Source organism: Corvus kubaryi, unplaced genomic scaffold, assembly GCF_017639235.1.
Source record: "Corvus kubaryi isolate FWS band 111438036 unplaced genomic scaffold, C.kubaryi_AGA036_p1.0 37300, whole genome shotgun sequence".
NCBI lineage: Eukaryota > Metazoa > Chordata > Aves > Passeriformes > Corvidae > Corvus > Corvus kubaryi.
The window spans coordinates 8,285,097-8,303,185 of record NW_024581093.1 but is presented as its reverse complement, the minus strand read 5'-3'; the positions used below and the strand labels follow the sequence as shown (position 1 = coordinate 8,303,185).

The window sequence follows — 18,089 nt, the reverse complement described above, 5'->3', positions numbered from 1 at the left end:
GGAACAAAAGATTTAATAAACTTTTTGTATTACTCCTATAAAAGAATGTTTGCAAATAGGTGTTAATTATCAAAATTGCTGTACACTTGCACTCCATTACTCAGTGCTCTGAGGATGTAAAAATAATCTGTACAAATAGCACAGTATTTGCAAATAAGAAAGCTTTAGTCTTTCCACTGGTTTGAAAGCGTGGGTGACATTAATTTTGGCTTTCAAAACCAAAAAAGCAAAGACTGCTGTTAAAATAAAAAAATACCCGAGAGAGAGCACACCCCAGAGGTATTTCCTGGCTGTTGTCTTGAAGGGATCTTGGCACAGATTAATACCATCCTGTTCCCATCAGGTGTGTCCTTTACAGAGAGAACAAACAGGCTTTAACTATAAAACTCCTATGAACAGCATTTTTTTATTAAGTTATTCAAGATAAAAGCCTGGATAGTTTCTCAGATTGGCATCTCTCAGACAAATTGGTCGCATTGTGAGCAGTGGAACACCCAGGAGTATCACCGCAGCAGGGCTCACAGAACTAACACATCACCTAGCAAGAGCACATGGGACAGAAATGTGTCAATCCCTACCTTTCTTCCAGTTCCACAAATGCATCCCTGGGACGTTAGTTCACACCTGTCCATGGCATGGGATCACCACTCCCCCAGACAGCCAGAAATCTTGAGGGGGTACCAGCTTGTCTTCAATAGTCTACAGGTGCAGAACTCTGCATGGCTGTTGGTTCTGGCAGTGCCCCCAGAGGCTTTACTCCCTCAGACACATACCCAGCTGCTCTGAAGTCTGAGGTGGCAGCTCCCCTGTGCAGGATTTGTGCCATCTGGGTGAGCACCAACACGGCCTCAGCCCCTTGGCCCTTGCCTGGTGGGTCCAGTGGTGCCAATGTCGCGCCAGGGCAGAGGCTCCTCCTGCACAATCCACCCTCACACACAGAACAGAGAGCAGGTTCAAAGTGTATGCAACATTTTATTGAAAAAATACGAATGTTCTGTACATAAAGTACAACTTAATGGGCTTGATAAAATCTCCAGAGACTTATTGGTTAATATAGGTCTTCTTGTCTTCTTTTCCCTCTAAGGGCATAAAGCATACAATGAAGCAGCAGGTCCCCTGTACTTGGGCAAGTGCAATCCCATCGCTGTGCGTGCAGCATAGCACCTGGCTCTACACGGGACTCCAACATGCTCAATGTACTTTTGATGGATGGTCTGCAAGAAATTTAAAGCATGGAAGAACTGCACAGGACTGGTCCTTCAATCCACTGGTGATTCAGAATTTATTGTGAGATCTCTGTTCTCCTAAAGTCTGCATCTGCATATCCAATACTTCTGACAAATAAATACAAAAATAAATAGGGATCTGGCCTCACAGAACCTGAAGTCTCAGAAGCAACAAAACTTATAGCAAGCTACATACATAATTTCAACTATATCAACATAATTTATTTAAATCTCTATCAATAAATGTATTAAAAGTATAAATTCTTACCCAATACTGAGAGTTTAGTTCTGGAAATAAACCCAGAAAAGGAAAGCTTTTTCAGTCCTCTCACAATTTAGTGTGCTCTTAGAAAATGCTTTATAGCTGAACAGCAGAACCTAGCTGCTATATAATGCACTTCTATCCCCCCAAACCTAATATAAAAAGCTTTTTAGATCTTTTTACAGTAACTGGCTTTCATGTCCTAACTTTACATACAGTTACTAAAAATACTGCACATAGCAGTGCTGACTAAAGATAGGTTTAGTGTTAAAACTACATGCACAAATGCTGGGGTACCAAAGCAGAAACTGAATAATGTGGCAGCTTCACAATTAATTTACGTTGCTAATTGGATGGTGTAACAAATACTGCAATCCCAAAAGATATGTATGTTGCGAATGGAAAAACAATGAACAGGACTGGATGAGGAGAAAGTTAGGCAAAAAACCTTTTTTTCTTCTCCTTTTAAAACTGGAATGTCCGTTATGGCCAAGAAGGTAAATGTAGAGCAGGGTTAGGAGCTTCTAAATCAGGAGTAAATGGTGATGACTTCTCGGCCGCCGCCTCTAACAAGTAATACCCTCTCCAGACCCTCAGTCAAGACTTCGAGAAACTCCATGTCTGTTTCAGTAAAGTCAAGGACAAAAAGCATCAAAACCAAAATACAAAGGGATTAGAGCCGGGCCAGCTCACAGCCCTCAGCTGTGGTCTCGCTTAGGGGCATAGTGCAAGTATCCCTCTAAGTATCAAAATACTGTGAGTTTGTGGCACTTTTTCCTTTAAGCAATTACTACCTTACAGCCACAAGCCAATACCCTCTACCCAGGGGACGCTTTGTCACATGTTACAGCTCAACAGCACTGGTGGCAAAATGAATTTAATAGAACAGATTAAAGGAAAACCTTCTGTGTGGCCCGGGCCTTGGCTGAAAGGATACAGTTTTCATCTCCATCAGTATTCTTTGGAGGACCAGGCATGTTGAGGAGCACAAGTCTGGCATCATGGGATCTATTTACAATGACTTCATTTAGCTTCACTGCTGTGTGCATCCTTCGGACATTAGACTGGTTCCTGTAGAAGAAGCACATTCACACTTACTGTTAGAAACGTGCCTCTGAACACTGAATTATTAAAAAGGTCCTTAAAAGCATACTCTCATCTCCTAAATACCCTGTTAAATGTCAACTCAACACAGTAATTTTTTTCAAACTTTGTGATGAAGATACCAAAGAGATTTCCCAGACTTATTCACGTACAGCTAGTCCATTGGTTTTAAGATCTCTGGAGTCTTCAGTTTAGAAAGTTACAATGCTCTTCAAAAAGCGTATTTGATAAAGATGATTTAGTGTTGCATAAGAAATTGAAACACAGAGGGGATGTGCTCTTTGACCAGGCACACTCATGACTGCAGAGCCTTCCCTCAGGGCAGCCCTGCCCAGACCCCTCATGCCCATGGCAGCACAGGCCATGCAACTGTCCAAACTCAGAACCACAAAACTCTCTCTCAAAGACATGGGAACCAAGCAGGAGACTGGCACCATCGTGCTCAGCCCACACTTCCCAGGAGTGCACTTCCCCCTTGGTGTTGAACAGCAGTTGGCATCTCCAGAGAAAGCCTGGTTTGCTACAGATGGCAATCACATGATTCCTGGAGTACAGGAAGGCAGCCTAACAGGCTGAATGTATGGGGCTTTTCTGGAGTGTAATAAGGATGTTAACCTCTCCTTCAGGACACTAATCAACCTCTCTGCCTGGCTATTTACAAGAAACACTTTTACCCAGGTGTCTTTAAAATCTCAATCACACTTCCAAACTTAAGTAGCCACTTAGTTCAAAAGTTAGGGGAGAAAAGGGAATAGGTGCAGCATAATCTCGTAAGCCTAGGCTCCATAAGAATCCAGGCTAAGAGAGGTAAAAGCATTAATTATTTGGAATATATTAACAAAAAATAACATCAATTCATGCAGGAAGAAAACTCAAAAGTAACCTTTAGGGATTTCAAGCCAGGGAATGTTTCCTTCTTACAGGAAATCCACCATTATTTTGGTAACAGAAAAGGAAATAAAATACAGAAATAAACTTATCAAAAGGAGAATATATTTACACTTTTGAGGCCTTTCCACTTGGGTTTTTGTCTTCATTTTAATATATTAATATAAGTGTTAGTAGAAAAAAATGAAATATGAATCTGTGGTTTCATTGATTCAGCTTTGCATGACTATGAGTGAAACTCTTCAGTAACCTTGCTGCTCTTCTGAATATTCAGATTTGCAAAGAAATAATTTATATACACAGAGAAAAGAAGATGCAGTGGGAAAAATAATGTTTATTATGCTAACAGAATAATTTACCCACTGTGAACTACCTCTCTGTTACTTCATATTCTTACATAATTTGGAGCAAGGACACCCTCTGTCTTTACCACATGAGCTTCAGAAAGCCAGGGACAACACTGAGGCTCCAGATTATGTTTACAGGAAGTGAGGAAAAAACCAGCAGCAGGAAGATAACAGTTGTTAGCTATGTATAGTTTTGGAAAGGGTATTAAAAACTCAAGGTTTGGTTTTCTCTAAAGTGATATTTAAAATTGGCATCTCCCCAGTGATTTGAAGGTGTAGGCTACAAGAAAGGGCTTCTTTAGTGCCCAGAACCTGCCAGAAATAACATCCAGCAGTGTTGTGAAATGAGAGCTTCTCTAAATGAGTAATGTTTCCCCCTGCTTGTGTCATACTCTGCTTAAGAAAATAGGTTCAGACTGGAATTGTTTTCTATCCTTAGTTCTCGTCAGGACAACTCTTGTAGTTTGTTACATCCTATTTATAATGATACTTAGCTCAAGTAGCTAATCCTGCTCCCTTTAAAACATTGCTAAGAGTGCTCAACTCTAGTGCCTTTCCTTCTATCAGTACACATAGTTTTCCTGCTTTTAGTTGAGAAAATTAAGTCTTTCCTCTCAACCATCTTAATTTACTTCTAATTTAAATAACAAACTTACAAGATCTCCCACCCTCTGAAAGCATGGAAGAGGAAAAAGTACAGGTAGTTAACACCAAATTCAACAGAATTTCTACAGCATGATTCAGCCTAAAACAGATTTGAATTCTGATTTACCAGGAAGAAAAATCTGGAACTTGGCCAAGTATGCAAAACTGACTGACTGAGCTCTTCATGTGAGATGGAGGACATCAAAGAAGTCACAGGAGATTCACACAGTTTTACACAAAGCCAAAATAGACCTTTACTTCTCACTCTTCAGGGGGCACACTCGTGGTAGTACTACAGCTGTTGTTACGTCAGAGCTCCTGCAGCAGCAAGTCTGTCTCAGAGAGTTTATCACACACAGATGCTATTCCAAGTCATTCACCACCATCTCCATAGCTTCTTCCTTTATGTGTTAAACATCCACACTACACACTAGATAGTGAAATGATCATATTTTTTAAGAAGTTCTGATTAGATCAGTGAAATTATCAGTGTGTTCTACTGAGGCGTTTGGAAGACAGGACGGAAGTTGTTACAGGATTTTAACAGCTCCAATTTAGAATTTGACTATACCAAGCGAAATATTGAGGGAACTGTGCACATTTGATTGGTTAGAGATTTCTGGGAAGGCTAACTGCTGTCTTTTCATTGCCAGGTCTCAGTGCTTATAGCACAAGTCCAAACCAAGGATTAGGAAACAGCAGATGACAAAAGCACAGCACATGTAGACTTTCAGGAGATGCAAAGTGTAGACTTAGACAAGACTCACGGCTTAATGCTGATGAGATCTCTAAAGCTTCCCACAGCACTGCCTCGGTTCCGCTTCTCAGCTTCACATTTCTCTTTTGTCCAGGTCATCTGGATGTTCTCAGGAACAGGGTCTCCCTCATCTTCTTCATCTGAGTAGAGGCTCTCCAGACGTGCTATTGAATGTCTGTCCTTTACAAGCTGAGCCTGGAGGGGACATGAGTGACAAGGTGAATTCAGAGACTCTTTTTATGCTCTCTGGTTCTCTTTAAGCAATTACAGACTTTTTGTTCCATTGTATCTTTTATTTTGCTCAGTCAGTTAAGCCTCCAGGAGAGCTCTGATACCAGGCATTTGCTCTAGCTGAAAGTCTTACATACCAAACTGACTTTCAACAGTTTTGATGAGTGTAAGCCAAGCAGAATTTGGACTGACAAAGACCTGTATCTATACAAGAAAAAAAAGTCAGTCTCATTCACATCATGATATGGTCAGAAACAACAGACAAGACCGACCCAAAATCGACAACTAAAAAAAAAAAAACCTTGACAAACACATGCAGAAAAGATGGATCATCTTCCATAGCTACATGTCATAGACATTTTTCATAGCCATGTGTCCTAAAAGTCCAAACAGGAATGACATCTTCAGTAGGAGAACAGGATATGTTATAAATTGAGACAAATACCGGATATCCCAGATAAAGAAAAAATAAGAACTACATGTAATTTTGGGAAACAAAAAAAGCTACACTACAAGTATTTCCTTACATCTTTAGAACACAGGAGTTAAATTTAAGCAGCAGCTACATAACACACTGCTAGGAAGGCACATTGTGTCATTCCCCTCAGCAGCCCATAGAGAACAACCGAAATTACGTACCTCCCTTTCCCTCTCAGTTTTTGTCAGCCTCATTTGCCTCAGCATCTGAGATCTCTGCTCCATCATAAGAGTTCTCTCATAAGTATATGCTGAGATATCACTATTGTGCTGCAGAAATAAGGACAAATATTGTGCTTGTAATCAAGTCATAACCAAACATCACCACGTGCATAATAAAGTGAAAAATGGGCTCAATTCCCTTACCATTTCTACAACTTCTACCTCTGCCTCTATTCGGAGTTGATAGAGGAAAGTAGCCAAATCCTTCTTCATCTGGATGCTGTTATCATCCATCTGAGCTACAGTAAAAATTCTCATTTTGCATTTTCTCCAAACCTGGTGAGGGAACACAAACTCTCAGCTATTTGAACCAATAACACTTTGCTCTACAAAACAGAAACCTAGCAACATGTCCACTCTCATTTATTAATACAGGCTCTACAACTGGACCTTATTTCCTTAAACTAAAGCATGCAGAAGTAGGTGGGGGACATTCTCTGTGTAGCTGCTTACTTTGTGCTGTTTGAGAAGAAAAGGAAGCAACATCAACATGCCTCCATCATGCACAATCCACCACACATCAATGTTGCCTTCGTTGTAACGCTCATGGTTGCTGGGGTAGAAAGACACATTTTTGGGAACTAGCAGAGCCAGATGAGCTGCTGTTGTGCAGCGAACAGTACCTGCCCAGGAGGGGAAGAACACAGTTACTTCCAATCCTGCAAGAATCATCTACGGTTAGAAAAATGCTGCTCACGGAGAAAATGTCAGCAAACCATAAAAGTCATCACTTAAGTAAAGGAAAGTATGTACAGCAAGGCTTGCACAGACAGATCAGTCCAAATGACAAAGCCATGATAAAGCAGACTCGCAGGAACACAAGCCCTATTTCACATTCAAAAGAAAAGCAGCAACCTTCAAAGTTAAGTATGAGGAGACAGCATCTGCTCTGTTCTAATTTGATTAAGCAACTGGACCACAGTAGAAGAAGAGAGATAGAGGCAAGGAGAGTGTTATCCACTAGTGAAGGATAGGTTAGAGCCAGTGACAAAACAGAGATTATCTAGGAAACGAATTATAGTTTGCCATAAAACCAGCATTTTTTAACCATTTGTAGTTAGACATATGAGTTTTAGCTGCTAGATTAATCTTTGAAGATCTTTCTTAGGTCTTTTACCTACAGGAAGTGGTATTTCAAACAGAGCAGTTTTGTGAGAAAATACCTACTTCTCCATCAATACTAGAAAAAAAAAGACAAACTCAAAACCAATCTTACAAGGATTCTGTTAAAATCCCCTGTGTGTACCATGTGTGTAATAAACATCTCTGTTCACACTGTCTGATCACAAAGAATCATTAAAGCTCACCTATAAATGTCTTCCAAGACCTTGGATCTTCACTCTGTCTCCACCCATAGGGCCACCCCAAAACCACAGTGTTGTGCTTCATGCCACCAAGTCCACACGACTGGATCAAGTGAGCAATTCCTTCTCGAACTTTATTGGCTACAACTACTTGACAAAATCCTTTAACCTTCTCAATTTCCATCATATTCTTAATAGTCTGCAAGACAGACAAGGAAAAAAATCTCAGTTTTCCTTTCCAAAAGGAACTCCTAATATTTCTCTGTCATGAAATTACAATGTAAATTCCTGGTTCACATGTCCATAGGTAAAGCACATTACAATGCAAAGTTCTGCTCATCAGATTTCCTTAATAAAACAAAACAGAAAACACCCATTTGTTTAAAACACAATTGCCTTCCAAACATAATCATTTCTAACAGATTAAAGTAAGGGGTTTTTTTCGTTTGTGCTATCATCTCTTATTCATAGTAGTATATAATGATATCCGGATTACTATTTCACTTTCCATTTTCTAATCCTATAACACTCACCTTTTTAAAACCAAGGCCAACTGACTTCATTTGGATTTCCAGTTTTAGATTTCCATGCTACATGCTGTGTTATATTAAATTTACAAATATAAGCACCAAATCCCACATACCTATCAAGTATACCTCTTATTTGTTTAAAAACTAAATAAACTTGATCAACACATAGCCCATGAATTAGTTTTCCTTTTGTAACAACTTTCCTACAGAAAAAGCCTTTGTGGAAGAAAACAAATATGCTAATGCTATACATATGTAAACACGGCTATGATGTCATGTTTACACAATGAGGAAGATTAAGTAATTTATTGAAAAATTTTCAGGACCATCCTTCAATGCTTTTTGTAATAAATTTATCAACACACTGGAAAAAACCACATTTGCTAAGTTTGACAGTTACTGAAATGCTACTTGGAATGTTCAGAAAACTAAATAGCCCTCTTCCCTCCAATAAGCAGCATACAGAAACTTCCATAGTAATTATTTCCCATAAATGAAGACAGTTTTCTGCAGTAAGGCTGTTTACAAACATTGTGAGCATTGATCTTGCATTCCCAAAGGCACAACTGGCAGCTGAAACATGTATGCACGTCCTTTACTGAACAGCTGTAGCACTGCTCAACTTGTCCTGTGTTTCACACAAGCCTTAATAAGATGCTTTTTCCCATGTATGATTAGGAAACAAAATTTCACATTACCTGCCCGCCCACCCACCCCTTTCTACTTCAGGACTTAGGACACTGACCTGCTCAGCAGCCTGGGCTTCTCCATAAGTTTCCAAGAAATTCCCTTGGATGACTGATCCTATGATAGTCAAACCTTTACCAGCTTTCAGCTGGGATGCAAATGTTAACAGTCTGGGGTATTTTACATGCAAATCTTCATCAAGTTTCAGAAGCACCAGCAACTGAGGCCTGGAGAAAATAAAAAAGACAATGTATCTTTTAACTAAGGCTTTAACAATAACACATGTAAAAAACTGCCTCTCATCACTTATATTGTGCTTGAATATTAACTTGGAAACGTTCTTTTTGTATCTGACACATTTGAGAGGTTTTACTTAATGTTTTGTTTCTCTTGGTTAAACACAGATATGAAACTGTGGGAACTCTGCTGCTGCATTGCGCTGACAGTAATAAAACCTGCTGATATACTCAGTTTAAGAGGCTTGTATTAGTGTTTTATTTACAGGCGTGTTTTTCAAAGCTCTTTTAAGTACTTTTGGAGCATACATAGTGTTCATACTGTAAGACTGTTCTCCCAGATCTGTCTGGATACCTGTGCCAAGAAAATACCTGTATTCTGTATCCAGAAACCTGGCACATGGAAAACACGAAAATATTTTCATCTAAACACAGATCCCACCTTCCTTCTGTTCTTTAAGGTATTGCTACACAATCAATCGAATCCTCTTCTGTCTGGCTGAGCAAGTATAAAAAGATCTATAAAACTCTGTCTTTGGTGGATTCCAAGTCCTCTTGTTCAGAGCCCAAGGGCTGTGCCATGCCCAACCAAGAGGAGGGTTCTTGCCCACTTAATCTGTTCTCAACACCAAGAAGGGATGACATCAGAAGGAACAATGCTGGCCACTGTTCGTTTCCTGGCCTCTACTCCTCTGTACTCACGGACTTCCAGTTTCCCCAGGTTCCAACTCTGAATTCACCAATTTGGAGTCCAGTTAAAGATCCAAGGGGCACTAAAGGTCTTTCCATATAGGGTCCATACAGCAGGGCTTGGTAGTGACAGGACAGCCTACTGCAAACTCAACACTTCTTTTTTAAGTATTCTAGGCATATAAATTCATTCACACAGACCAAAAGCATCTTGTTTGGAGTCCAGTTAAATTCCTTTAGTGTAAGCAGATAACCATGAAAGTAATTTCATTAGTCCAAGATGAGTACCTCCAGTTCTTTGTGTGTGGAGGGCCCTCCTCCAGTCTGAGTAAGGCGTATCTCGCTGCACTGAGTGACAGGCCCCGGATGCCATCACCCCACTCCTTCTCTGCACTGTGAAGAACAAACATAGGGCTCATGGCTGAACTATGTTCAGCCAACATAGGGCTCCATGAGCACTTAATTTTACATTTACAGTCAGGCTGTAGAGATTTGAGCACCTTGCAATGAGTTTAATAATGTGACACATAGCATGTATTGCATCTACATTTATAACTTGTACATGAATGTCTGTGTCACAGATCACATGAGAAAAATGCAAATGTTTCAGTAAAACATATGTGATGACATCACCATTCCAGGCTTAATTTGTAATCAACACTACAGAGAAGGCTTCCCAAGCATATACAAACATCTGGCATTTCAACACCCAATTTAGTTATTAGGCCAAATTAAGTTATAAAGCTACACTATAGCCTGACTCCCATCCAGTGTTAATCTTCAGCAATCCAACCAGCAGATTCAACTTTTCAAGGACTGTTCTAGACAGACCTTTGCACCAGAAAAATTGGAATGGTTGGCATCAGCTGTTCTGAAGTAATCATGTGCAGTATACAGCAGATAAGATCCCAACCAATTTTCTACTTCCTGTGATTCGTTTCACCTAACAGCTTTAGAAGCTTAACCAGAAAGTACTTTGGGGCTTTTGTTTAGCAATGACACAGTAAAATAATGAGAACAAAAATGTTCTAACAAGGAAAGCCCTTCAAGTCATCTCTGGACAGTTTCTTTTCCAAATGTGAACAATCAATATAATTCATTAAAAATAGATCCAGCCTCCTTCTTACCCTTTCTTATCCAGTTAATACTTACCCTTGGTATTCGATGTACTTGTAAATCATGCCAGCAATAAGCATAGCTACCAAAGCATAATACCAAGATGAAATGAACATCAGTGCCAGGCAAATACTCATGCCTAAAAACGAAAGGGCCCTAAAACAAAAAGCAAAGATATTAGTAAGTAGTGGGGCAGAAAAGCTTAAAAACAAGCCAGTTACACTCCTGCTCTTTTTTCTTTAAGCTGTCTATTCTGAACTGGCAGTGAAAGTAAAGCCTCCAATGGATCTCCCCAGTTCCATCAGTTTTAGTATCCTGTTGTTAAAATGAAATTCGTGCCATGACATATCTGAGTCTGGCTCTTGTGTACAGCTGATAACCAGAGAAATAAAAGATGCCCCCTGCCCTCAAGGAGAAGGTTCTCAAGTGCAGATGGCAGGCTCAGTGAGGTGCCAGCCTTTCACTCACCAGTGGTAGTATTTAAAGCGAGGCCGCCAGTTCGGAGTTCGCAGAAGTGTCTGGACTGCACATGCAAGGTTAACAAAGAGGTAACACATCAAGAAAAACCTGCAAAACAAAAGTGCAAAACCTTTTAGCATGCACATTTATAGATCCTGGCATATATTATTATTACATGATTGATTTCAAGTCAAAATCCCACTGCCCTGTCACATGTGCCTATCCCTCTGATTTTTATTAGCCTGAACTATCAGCATCAACTAGCTAGAACAATTTTTTAATCGGAGCAAGTCAGATCTGTCCACAACATAATGCCGTCTTTGTTCTGTGATTAAAATGTTTTTCCAAAAAAAATAAAAAGATAATAAAAACGTGCCTATTCGCAGAATACTCCAGAGCAGAAATAAACAGATTTATATGTAGAGCCTGAAGTCAGAGGATTCATAGAAATTACAGAAGTGGAACTCAGGCTCCAGGAATTTGCTTTACTGGTTTAAGATATGGTTCCGAAAGACAATCAAACTAGCAAAACTCAAGAGTATTTCTATTCCACCCCCCAAGACAGCAACCAGCCTGTTTCTTACATTGAGAGAATTGGAGCCACCATGTCAAGTGAAGCAATAAGGATTCCCAGCTCAGCAATTAATGCTGTTAACAGAAGAGCCCACGTCGGTTCACCATTCGCTTTTCCATGACCAAAGATCTGAAGAAACAGAGACATTAAGCATATCTTCCAGGTATTTAACAAGGTTGAAATGGGAAAAAAGCAAATTACATTTTTTAAAGTCAATAGTAATTCTCCTACATACTTCTCCTTCTCTAGAGGAAGAAGTCAAATTATTCTAATGGCTTTCTGTGCTTCACAGAATTAGATGTTCAACTTCTTGATAAAATTACCACATAAGTCTAGTTAAAAATCCTTGAAAGTATTCCTTGTTTTCAACAAAAGAAAAAAAAAATCAAAATAAAAAATATTGCCCTTCACTTCAGTGCTGGGCAAACTGGGGAGAATAAATCTGATTTCCGAGAGCACGAAGTCAGATAGCTGGCTAGGCAGTATGAGCAGAAAGCCTTTTAAGGCGTACGAACCCAGAGGAAAGGGATGATGTTGTCCTTGGCTATGGCCTGCAGCAGCCGGGGGGCCCCGGTGAGGCTCTGCAAACCCGCCCCACAGGTGGAGAAGAAGGACCCTATGACGATGACCCACGGCGAGGGCCACGACAGGGTGCCCACCACCAAGTTCTTGTTCACCGCGTCGCCGTACCTGCAGGCAGGAGCACACCCAGGCATTCATATTCTAAGGACTATTTTGAGACTCATGTTTGGGGTTTTTGGGTGAGTTTTAACATGTCATTTATACACTGTTATTAGTAATACCATATTTTTCATATACTACACTATATTATTAATAATACTATATTATGTTCTTAACTAGGAGACACAGGAAGTAGCAAACAATCTGAGTTACTTCTGATATACAGATAGAAAGTGTCTGTAGCTTGATTTCAACAATTCAAAAACTTTCTTTCATTATATGTATTTTAAAATTCTTGTATTACTATCACAGCATTATTTCTCACTATCAGCAAAAAAATGCAAGAATTAAGACATGGGATGGAAAATCTGAAGGTGCCATGCCAGAAAATATCAGATTGAATACAAGAAGTTTCCAAAAACACTGTTCACAATTTACATACAAATACGGTTTAAAAGGCACCCAGAGGTAAAAATTAAAAACCAACCAACCAACTAAAAAACCCACACAAAAAACAAACCAAAACAACAAAAAAACCCACCCCAAAACAAAACAAAAAAATCAACAAGGGAAGGAGTGGGGCATGCAGACAAGATGGGCAAGAACACACCTACACTACAAAAAAAAAAAAGAAAAACAAAGGAGAGCATTAAAGCAGTAAAACTTACTTATCTCTCAGGACAACACCTTCTATGCAGGCTCCAAATAATAACACACAACTGAAGTCTGGAGGATGGAGCATGCTAAGGAAGCAGAATTTATTTAGGCAGATGAAAGTATTGTGTAAAGGACAGTACATGCCTCCATCCCATGGCATTTGCACTCCAGCACCTCCACAAGTATGTGGTAAAGCTGGCAAGTAGATTAATGTCTCATGCTCACATATACCTTCTAATGTTACAGAGAAAAAGTTCTTCTAAGTTTCAGTTTTTAGAAAAGACAGATTTAAATGTTATGATAAAGGAGACAAAATCAAATAAAGCATTTTTACACTAAAATGTCAATTTAATCTTCTGCTAGTACAGAAGCTGATGTTAAAAATCTTTCTTTTCTCTCTCCTTCTCCTGTGTCTGAAGATATTTTGAACATATGGCAAACCATTACTTTGCACACTCCTTTTTTTGTAGTCTCAGCTGGCATTTACATCACCAGTAAGTCTTTGGCTATCAGGTTTGTTATTAAAATGTACTGCCTTCTGCATTGGGGAGTACAAGACACCTCAGGCTTTTTGGATCTGGCATTCCAGTGATGTTTTTGATTTTGCAAATTAAGTTCATACAAATGGTTAAATCTTGAATTCTACCCCTGAAATGCAACTATAAGTTACAAACTGCAACAAAAGGAGAAACATTGCTCCTAGAAGTGACAGTGTCAGCCTCCCCCAGGGTGGCGTATGAACATGGACACATTCAGTTACCCACTGAATGAGGCCTGAGCTGCCAGTGGAGCTGGGGGTTATTGGCTGTGACCTGTGTTAATATTTATTATGTCCACAGGAAATGATGACTTCTTGGTACAGGGTCAGTTCCCAAAGTGACAGCTGGGAAAGGCTGTGCTCCTAAAGAGCTGAGACAAGCGAGCTGGGATCCTGATTTACAGCTTGGCAAGTTTTGGCAAAAAAACAGGAATGAAACAGCAGAATTTGCAGGAGAGTCACCATCTTGGCCAGCTGCCCTTGGGGTGAGTCTGATTCAGAAAGCTCTTTTGACTTTTTTTTAATCTTCTTTGTTGATAAATTGTCCTTTAGGACACCAAGAGCTAGATAAAGCTGAAAGATCTTGGCTCATCTCTTCTTTAGCAGGAGAGCAGAGATGAACACAGTCTCTCCTAAGCAAAGCTCCTGTCATCCTAAGCCCTGAAGAGCTGAAAAAACACTTGGGAACATTTAGTCAAATTTCTGACTCCAGTTTGTCTTGTCCTAAAATGTTCAAGAAAACCTATACTCCTTAAAGTCATTCCAAAAAAAGGCTATTTTTTTAAAAAAAGGAACTGAAATTTATGAACTCTCCCATTAAAGCCTCCCCTCATCTTAATGTTTCACTGCAACCTAAAAAATCCCAAAAATCTCCGAGTACACCACCACCCTGAAAAGCTATAGATCACTGTGTAGCAAAGAACAGCAATGGGAATGCAGAACAGAGCCCACAAAAAGGGGGATGGAAAATAACAGGATAATAATTAAAGTTGTTTCTTTCAGCTCAAGGACTGATGTTGTACTGTTTGGTTTTTTTTTTCCCACTGGCCAATTATACTTGCACTGACAATTTGGTGACCTGAAAGCAGCTCCACAAATCAGATACAATGTACCAGCACTCCAGTAATTTTAAAAGGATACAGACTAGTGATGTGGTGACAATGGCGAGAATTGTTCCAACAGGGATGGATTTCTGTGCATCTTTGAGGTCCCCTGACCTGTTTGAACCAGCCATGATACCTGAAAGTACATTTTGGTAAGATCACAGGGTGGGAGGAAGCTCAGAGCCCGAAGAAGCCCCCTCACACCAGCATTCTCACCAGTCACTGAAGGGAAGAAGATGCCAACCAGCACCATGAACGACGTGGAGATATCTGACAGCACATACAGGTGCAGGTTGTTCTTCTGGCTTGCTACATCAACAGAGGGCTGATGTGCTCTCTCCAGTATCTCTCCTTTCTCCAAATAGTTGCTCCATAAGTTGTCTTCAAGGTTATCGTCACACCACAGAAAAGAAAAGCATGTTTCAGTTCAAACCCATTCTCATTATAATTGGTTTACAGCTGAGGATTACAAATGCAGTTCAGCGATCAACACAAAACCACAAATACGTATCAATAACCTACAGAAGTCTAAGCAACTTACCCTTCATTATTACTAAATGTAACATTCTTTTAACCTCATACCCATTTCAACCCAAGGAAATACACCGAGTATTTTTATGAGCCACCATACCACACAGTAGCTCAGAGAATGCAAAGCAGCAATATTGACCAGTTTTCTAGACAGAAATGGGTTTATTCTTCAGTCAGTGAAGAATTACAGAATTATATGTTTGGCATTTGAAATTTCACTAACAAATGCTGAGTCTTCTTGTAATCTTAGAAACTAGACTGCTGGTTTCTGAGAAAATGGGAACCCTCAGGACTCAGCACCTGCACAAAGCAGCTGCTCAGGTGTTCCTTTCAATAATGAACACTTTTCAATTATGCTTTATTCAGGAGTGGGCAAAGAAGGAGACACGCTGTTTCTATACAAGTACTCTTCTTTCAGGGCATAATCTTAACCTGTCTAAAGTGGAGAGCTGTCACTACAGAGTTCTGAAAAACTTTAATAATTTATTAATCTTAGTATAACTCATAATTACAGCTGACTTCATGCTGAAATTATGAGATGAATAAGGGAAATTGAATCAATTTTACAGCAGACAAGTGCTGTATCAGGACAAAAGTGCCATCTCCTCTTTAGAAAGGTCGTAAGACTTGACTTTCTTTATTGAAGATAATTTTCTTCACTGTAATTATGTTTCTTCAGTCCCTCTTTCTTAACCAGCAGGGAAGAGTTTGACCCATTTCAGCTGCTCAGCATGCCTCCTCTTAAAGGGAAAAAAAAATGTTCTACCATACCTATTAAAATGCCACTAGCAGCTCCTGGAATTCCTGCTATCTCTGAGACATTGTTCATTAGGAAATATTCATCACAGTGTTCAGTGGTTAAGTTTGTGCTGTGGCAGAAGAGCTCCCAAAGCTTAGAGGCCACAGTTATGTTATCCTTAACTACAGTTTTGGCACAAACATCAAAGTGATCTCTTGACAGAGTCCTGTTGCCCAACATGCAAATCCTGGAAGGGAAACATGAACACCAGTGTTATTGGATGTTACTGGGAAAATGAACATATTGCCCATACTTATTCTTTTACATCATGTGGAAACTTCAAGTGGCTCTAGTTTGCTACATAATTTCTCACCTTCAAAAGGATGGTGGTAGCATGACAAAGACTGTATATGCTCCTTTTAAGGGCCACAAGTATAAAGCTACTTTTAGGGAGAGGTATAAAGAGCCACGTCAATGTGATTTATGGAATTTGATTGATTTATCTTAAACAATGAAAGGGATCAATTAGGACACTTTTTGTGTTTTTTGTTGTTTGGGGTTGTTTCGGGTTTTTTTATTAAACAGAACTACTGGAGTGGAAGAAATGTGAAGAGTACTAGAATTTAAATTACTAGATACTTAGAATATCCAAAGATATTTGGAATCTCATTAACTCAGTTTCTATATCGCAACACTTGAATGACCCCTGACATTTTAGATTCAGAATTAGGAACATACATTAAAATCAAAATAAGGAAAGATTCTTCTTATCAGAAGATACTGTGCTTAATTGCTAAAATCCTCCACTACCTGTTGCGTTTTGTCTAACCACAAACATCACTTAGTCCAGCACTGAAAAATTTTTAATCCACTTGTCCAAAGACAATTCCACAAGACAGTGATCTAATGTAACAGCTCTCTGCTACTTAAAGTTCACTCAGCTTTTCTTCCCACTGTCAGAAAACACCCACAGGAAAAGAGTTTCTTCCATTTTAATTTTAATTCCATTTTAATTGTTTCACAGGTCTTATTGATCACTGAAAACAGGAAGATGGAAAACACAGGGCCATTTTTGCATGGTTTGCAGGCCTGTGAACTGTAGCTTCCAAGAAGCCTTCCCTTACAAAATTAAAAATAAATACACTATCTTGTTACTTCAGGGGAAAAAAAAAAAAGGAGGAATACAGTCCAAGAAGAAAGATAGAGAAAACATTCAAGAACAATCTAAGAGATAATGAGGGGGATGTAGAGACATTGTTTTATTTTTACTGCTGTAAACCTTCGCTGTTCTAAAACGTTATAATCACTGGGCCTTAAATATCCAAAGGGAAGACTTGAGGGCTGCAAGTACTTAGTTATGGTCAAAGCATTTCAAGATGTGAATAATTATGCAGATCCAACTCCTCTATTTCCATTCCATTCATCTCTTTTCAGCAGTATCAGAAAATACAGTTTGCATTCCTGGTAAAACACATGCATCCACATTATTGCTGCTCCAGCTCCAGGTTCAAGAAGCTGATTTCATGTTTAGCAGCCAACATGCCAAGGAGCATGTGCTGGGTCCAGAGCAGGCTCCTCACAGAGCGGGGGAAGTTTTTCTGGAGCCTCAGCATGGCCCCACATCACACTCCCAAGACCTGCCCAGTTTCTCAGCAAGGAGCTGACCAAACCATGAATTTCCAACCATGAAGGCAGTGTGCTGTGTCTGACTGGCCTGGGGAAAAGGGACCTGCCAAACTGCTCCCTAAGAACTGCCACAAATAACCCAGCAACACTGTCACTCAAATCTGAACAGCCGCGGGCCAAGAGACTGGATTGTCTCTGCAGGAAGCAGAGCAGTGTCAGCCTCCATCAGCCTCATGAGACTTCCTTCTACCAAACAGTTTAGAACGTGCAATCGTGTGTTCATTTTAGCCTAAGAAACTTCTCTTCCATGAGCTCTGCTCACTGTCATTATACACAGCTAAAAATATTGGAAGTAGCTCACAAAAAAAGGTATCTTCAACAATGTATCAGGCACAAGTTCTAAGTAACCTACATGATACCCCAGCTTCCAGACCCACAGGCAAAGCTATAACCCACATC

At 39.7% G+C, this 18,089-nt stretch overlaps 1 protein-coding gene across 7 annotated transcripts in view; it reads right to left on the bottom strand.

The window, feature by feature from the left end:
- Positions 1–952: 952 nt before the first annotated feature.
- SLC12A4 (solute carrier family 12 member 4) overlaps positions 953–18,089 on the bottom strand; it is a 46,141-nt gene continuing 29,004 nt past the window's right edge. For 5 of the 7 annotated variants that reach the window (XM_042027484.1, XM_042027481.1, XM_042027487.1 and 2 more), the window contains exons 8-25: positions 16,037–16,251; positions 14,951–15,115; positions 14,772–14,870; positions 13,105–13,162; positions 12,271–12,445; positions 11,766–11,884; positions 11,191–11,289; positions 10,759–10,878; positions 9,895–9,999; positions 8,739–8,907; positions 7,467–7,662; positions 6,613–6,782; positions 6,304–6,435; positions 6,100–6,207; positions 5,240–5,424; positions 4,484–4,498; positions 2,426–2,559; positions 953–2,109 (exon numbers count right to left, since the gene is read on the bottom strand). In XM_042027484.1, coding sequence (XP_041883418.1) covers positions 2,018–2,109; positions 2,426–2,559; positions 4,484–4,498; positions 5,240–5,424; positions 6,100–6,207; positions 6,304–6,435; positions 6,613–6,782; positions 7,467–7,662; positions 8,739–8,907; positions 9,895–9,999; positions 10,759–10,878; positions 11,191–11,289; positions 11,766–11,884; positions 12,271–12,445; positions 13,105–13,162; positions 14,772–14,870; positions 14,951–15,115; positions 16,037–16,251 — 2,356 coding nt within the window. In that variant the 3' untranslated portion in view covers positions 953–2,017. The remainder of the gene's footprint in view (positions 2,110–2,425; positions 2,560–4,483; positions 4,499–5,239; positions 5,425–6,099; positions 6,208–6,303; positions 6,436–6,612; positions 6,783–7,466; positions 7,663–8,738; positions 8,908–9,894; positions 10,000–10,758; positions 10,879–11,190; positions 11,290–11,765; positions 11,885–12,270; positions 12,446–13,104; positions 13,163–14,771; positions 14,871–14,950; positions 15,116–16,036; positions 16,252–18,089) is intronic. The other 2 variants (XM_042027482.1, XM_042027485.1) reach the window with 1 other exon arrangement.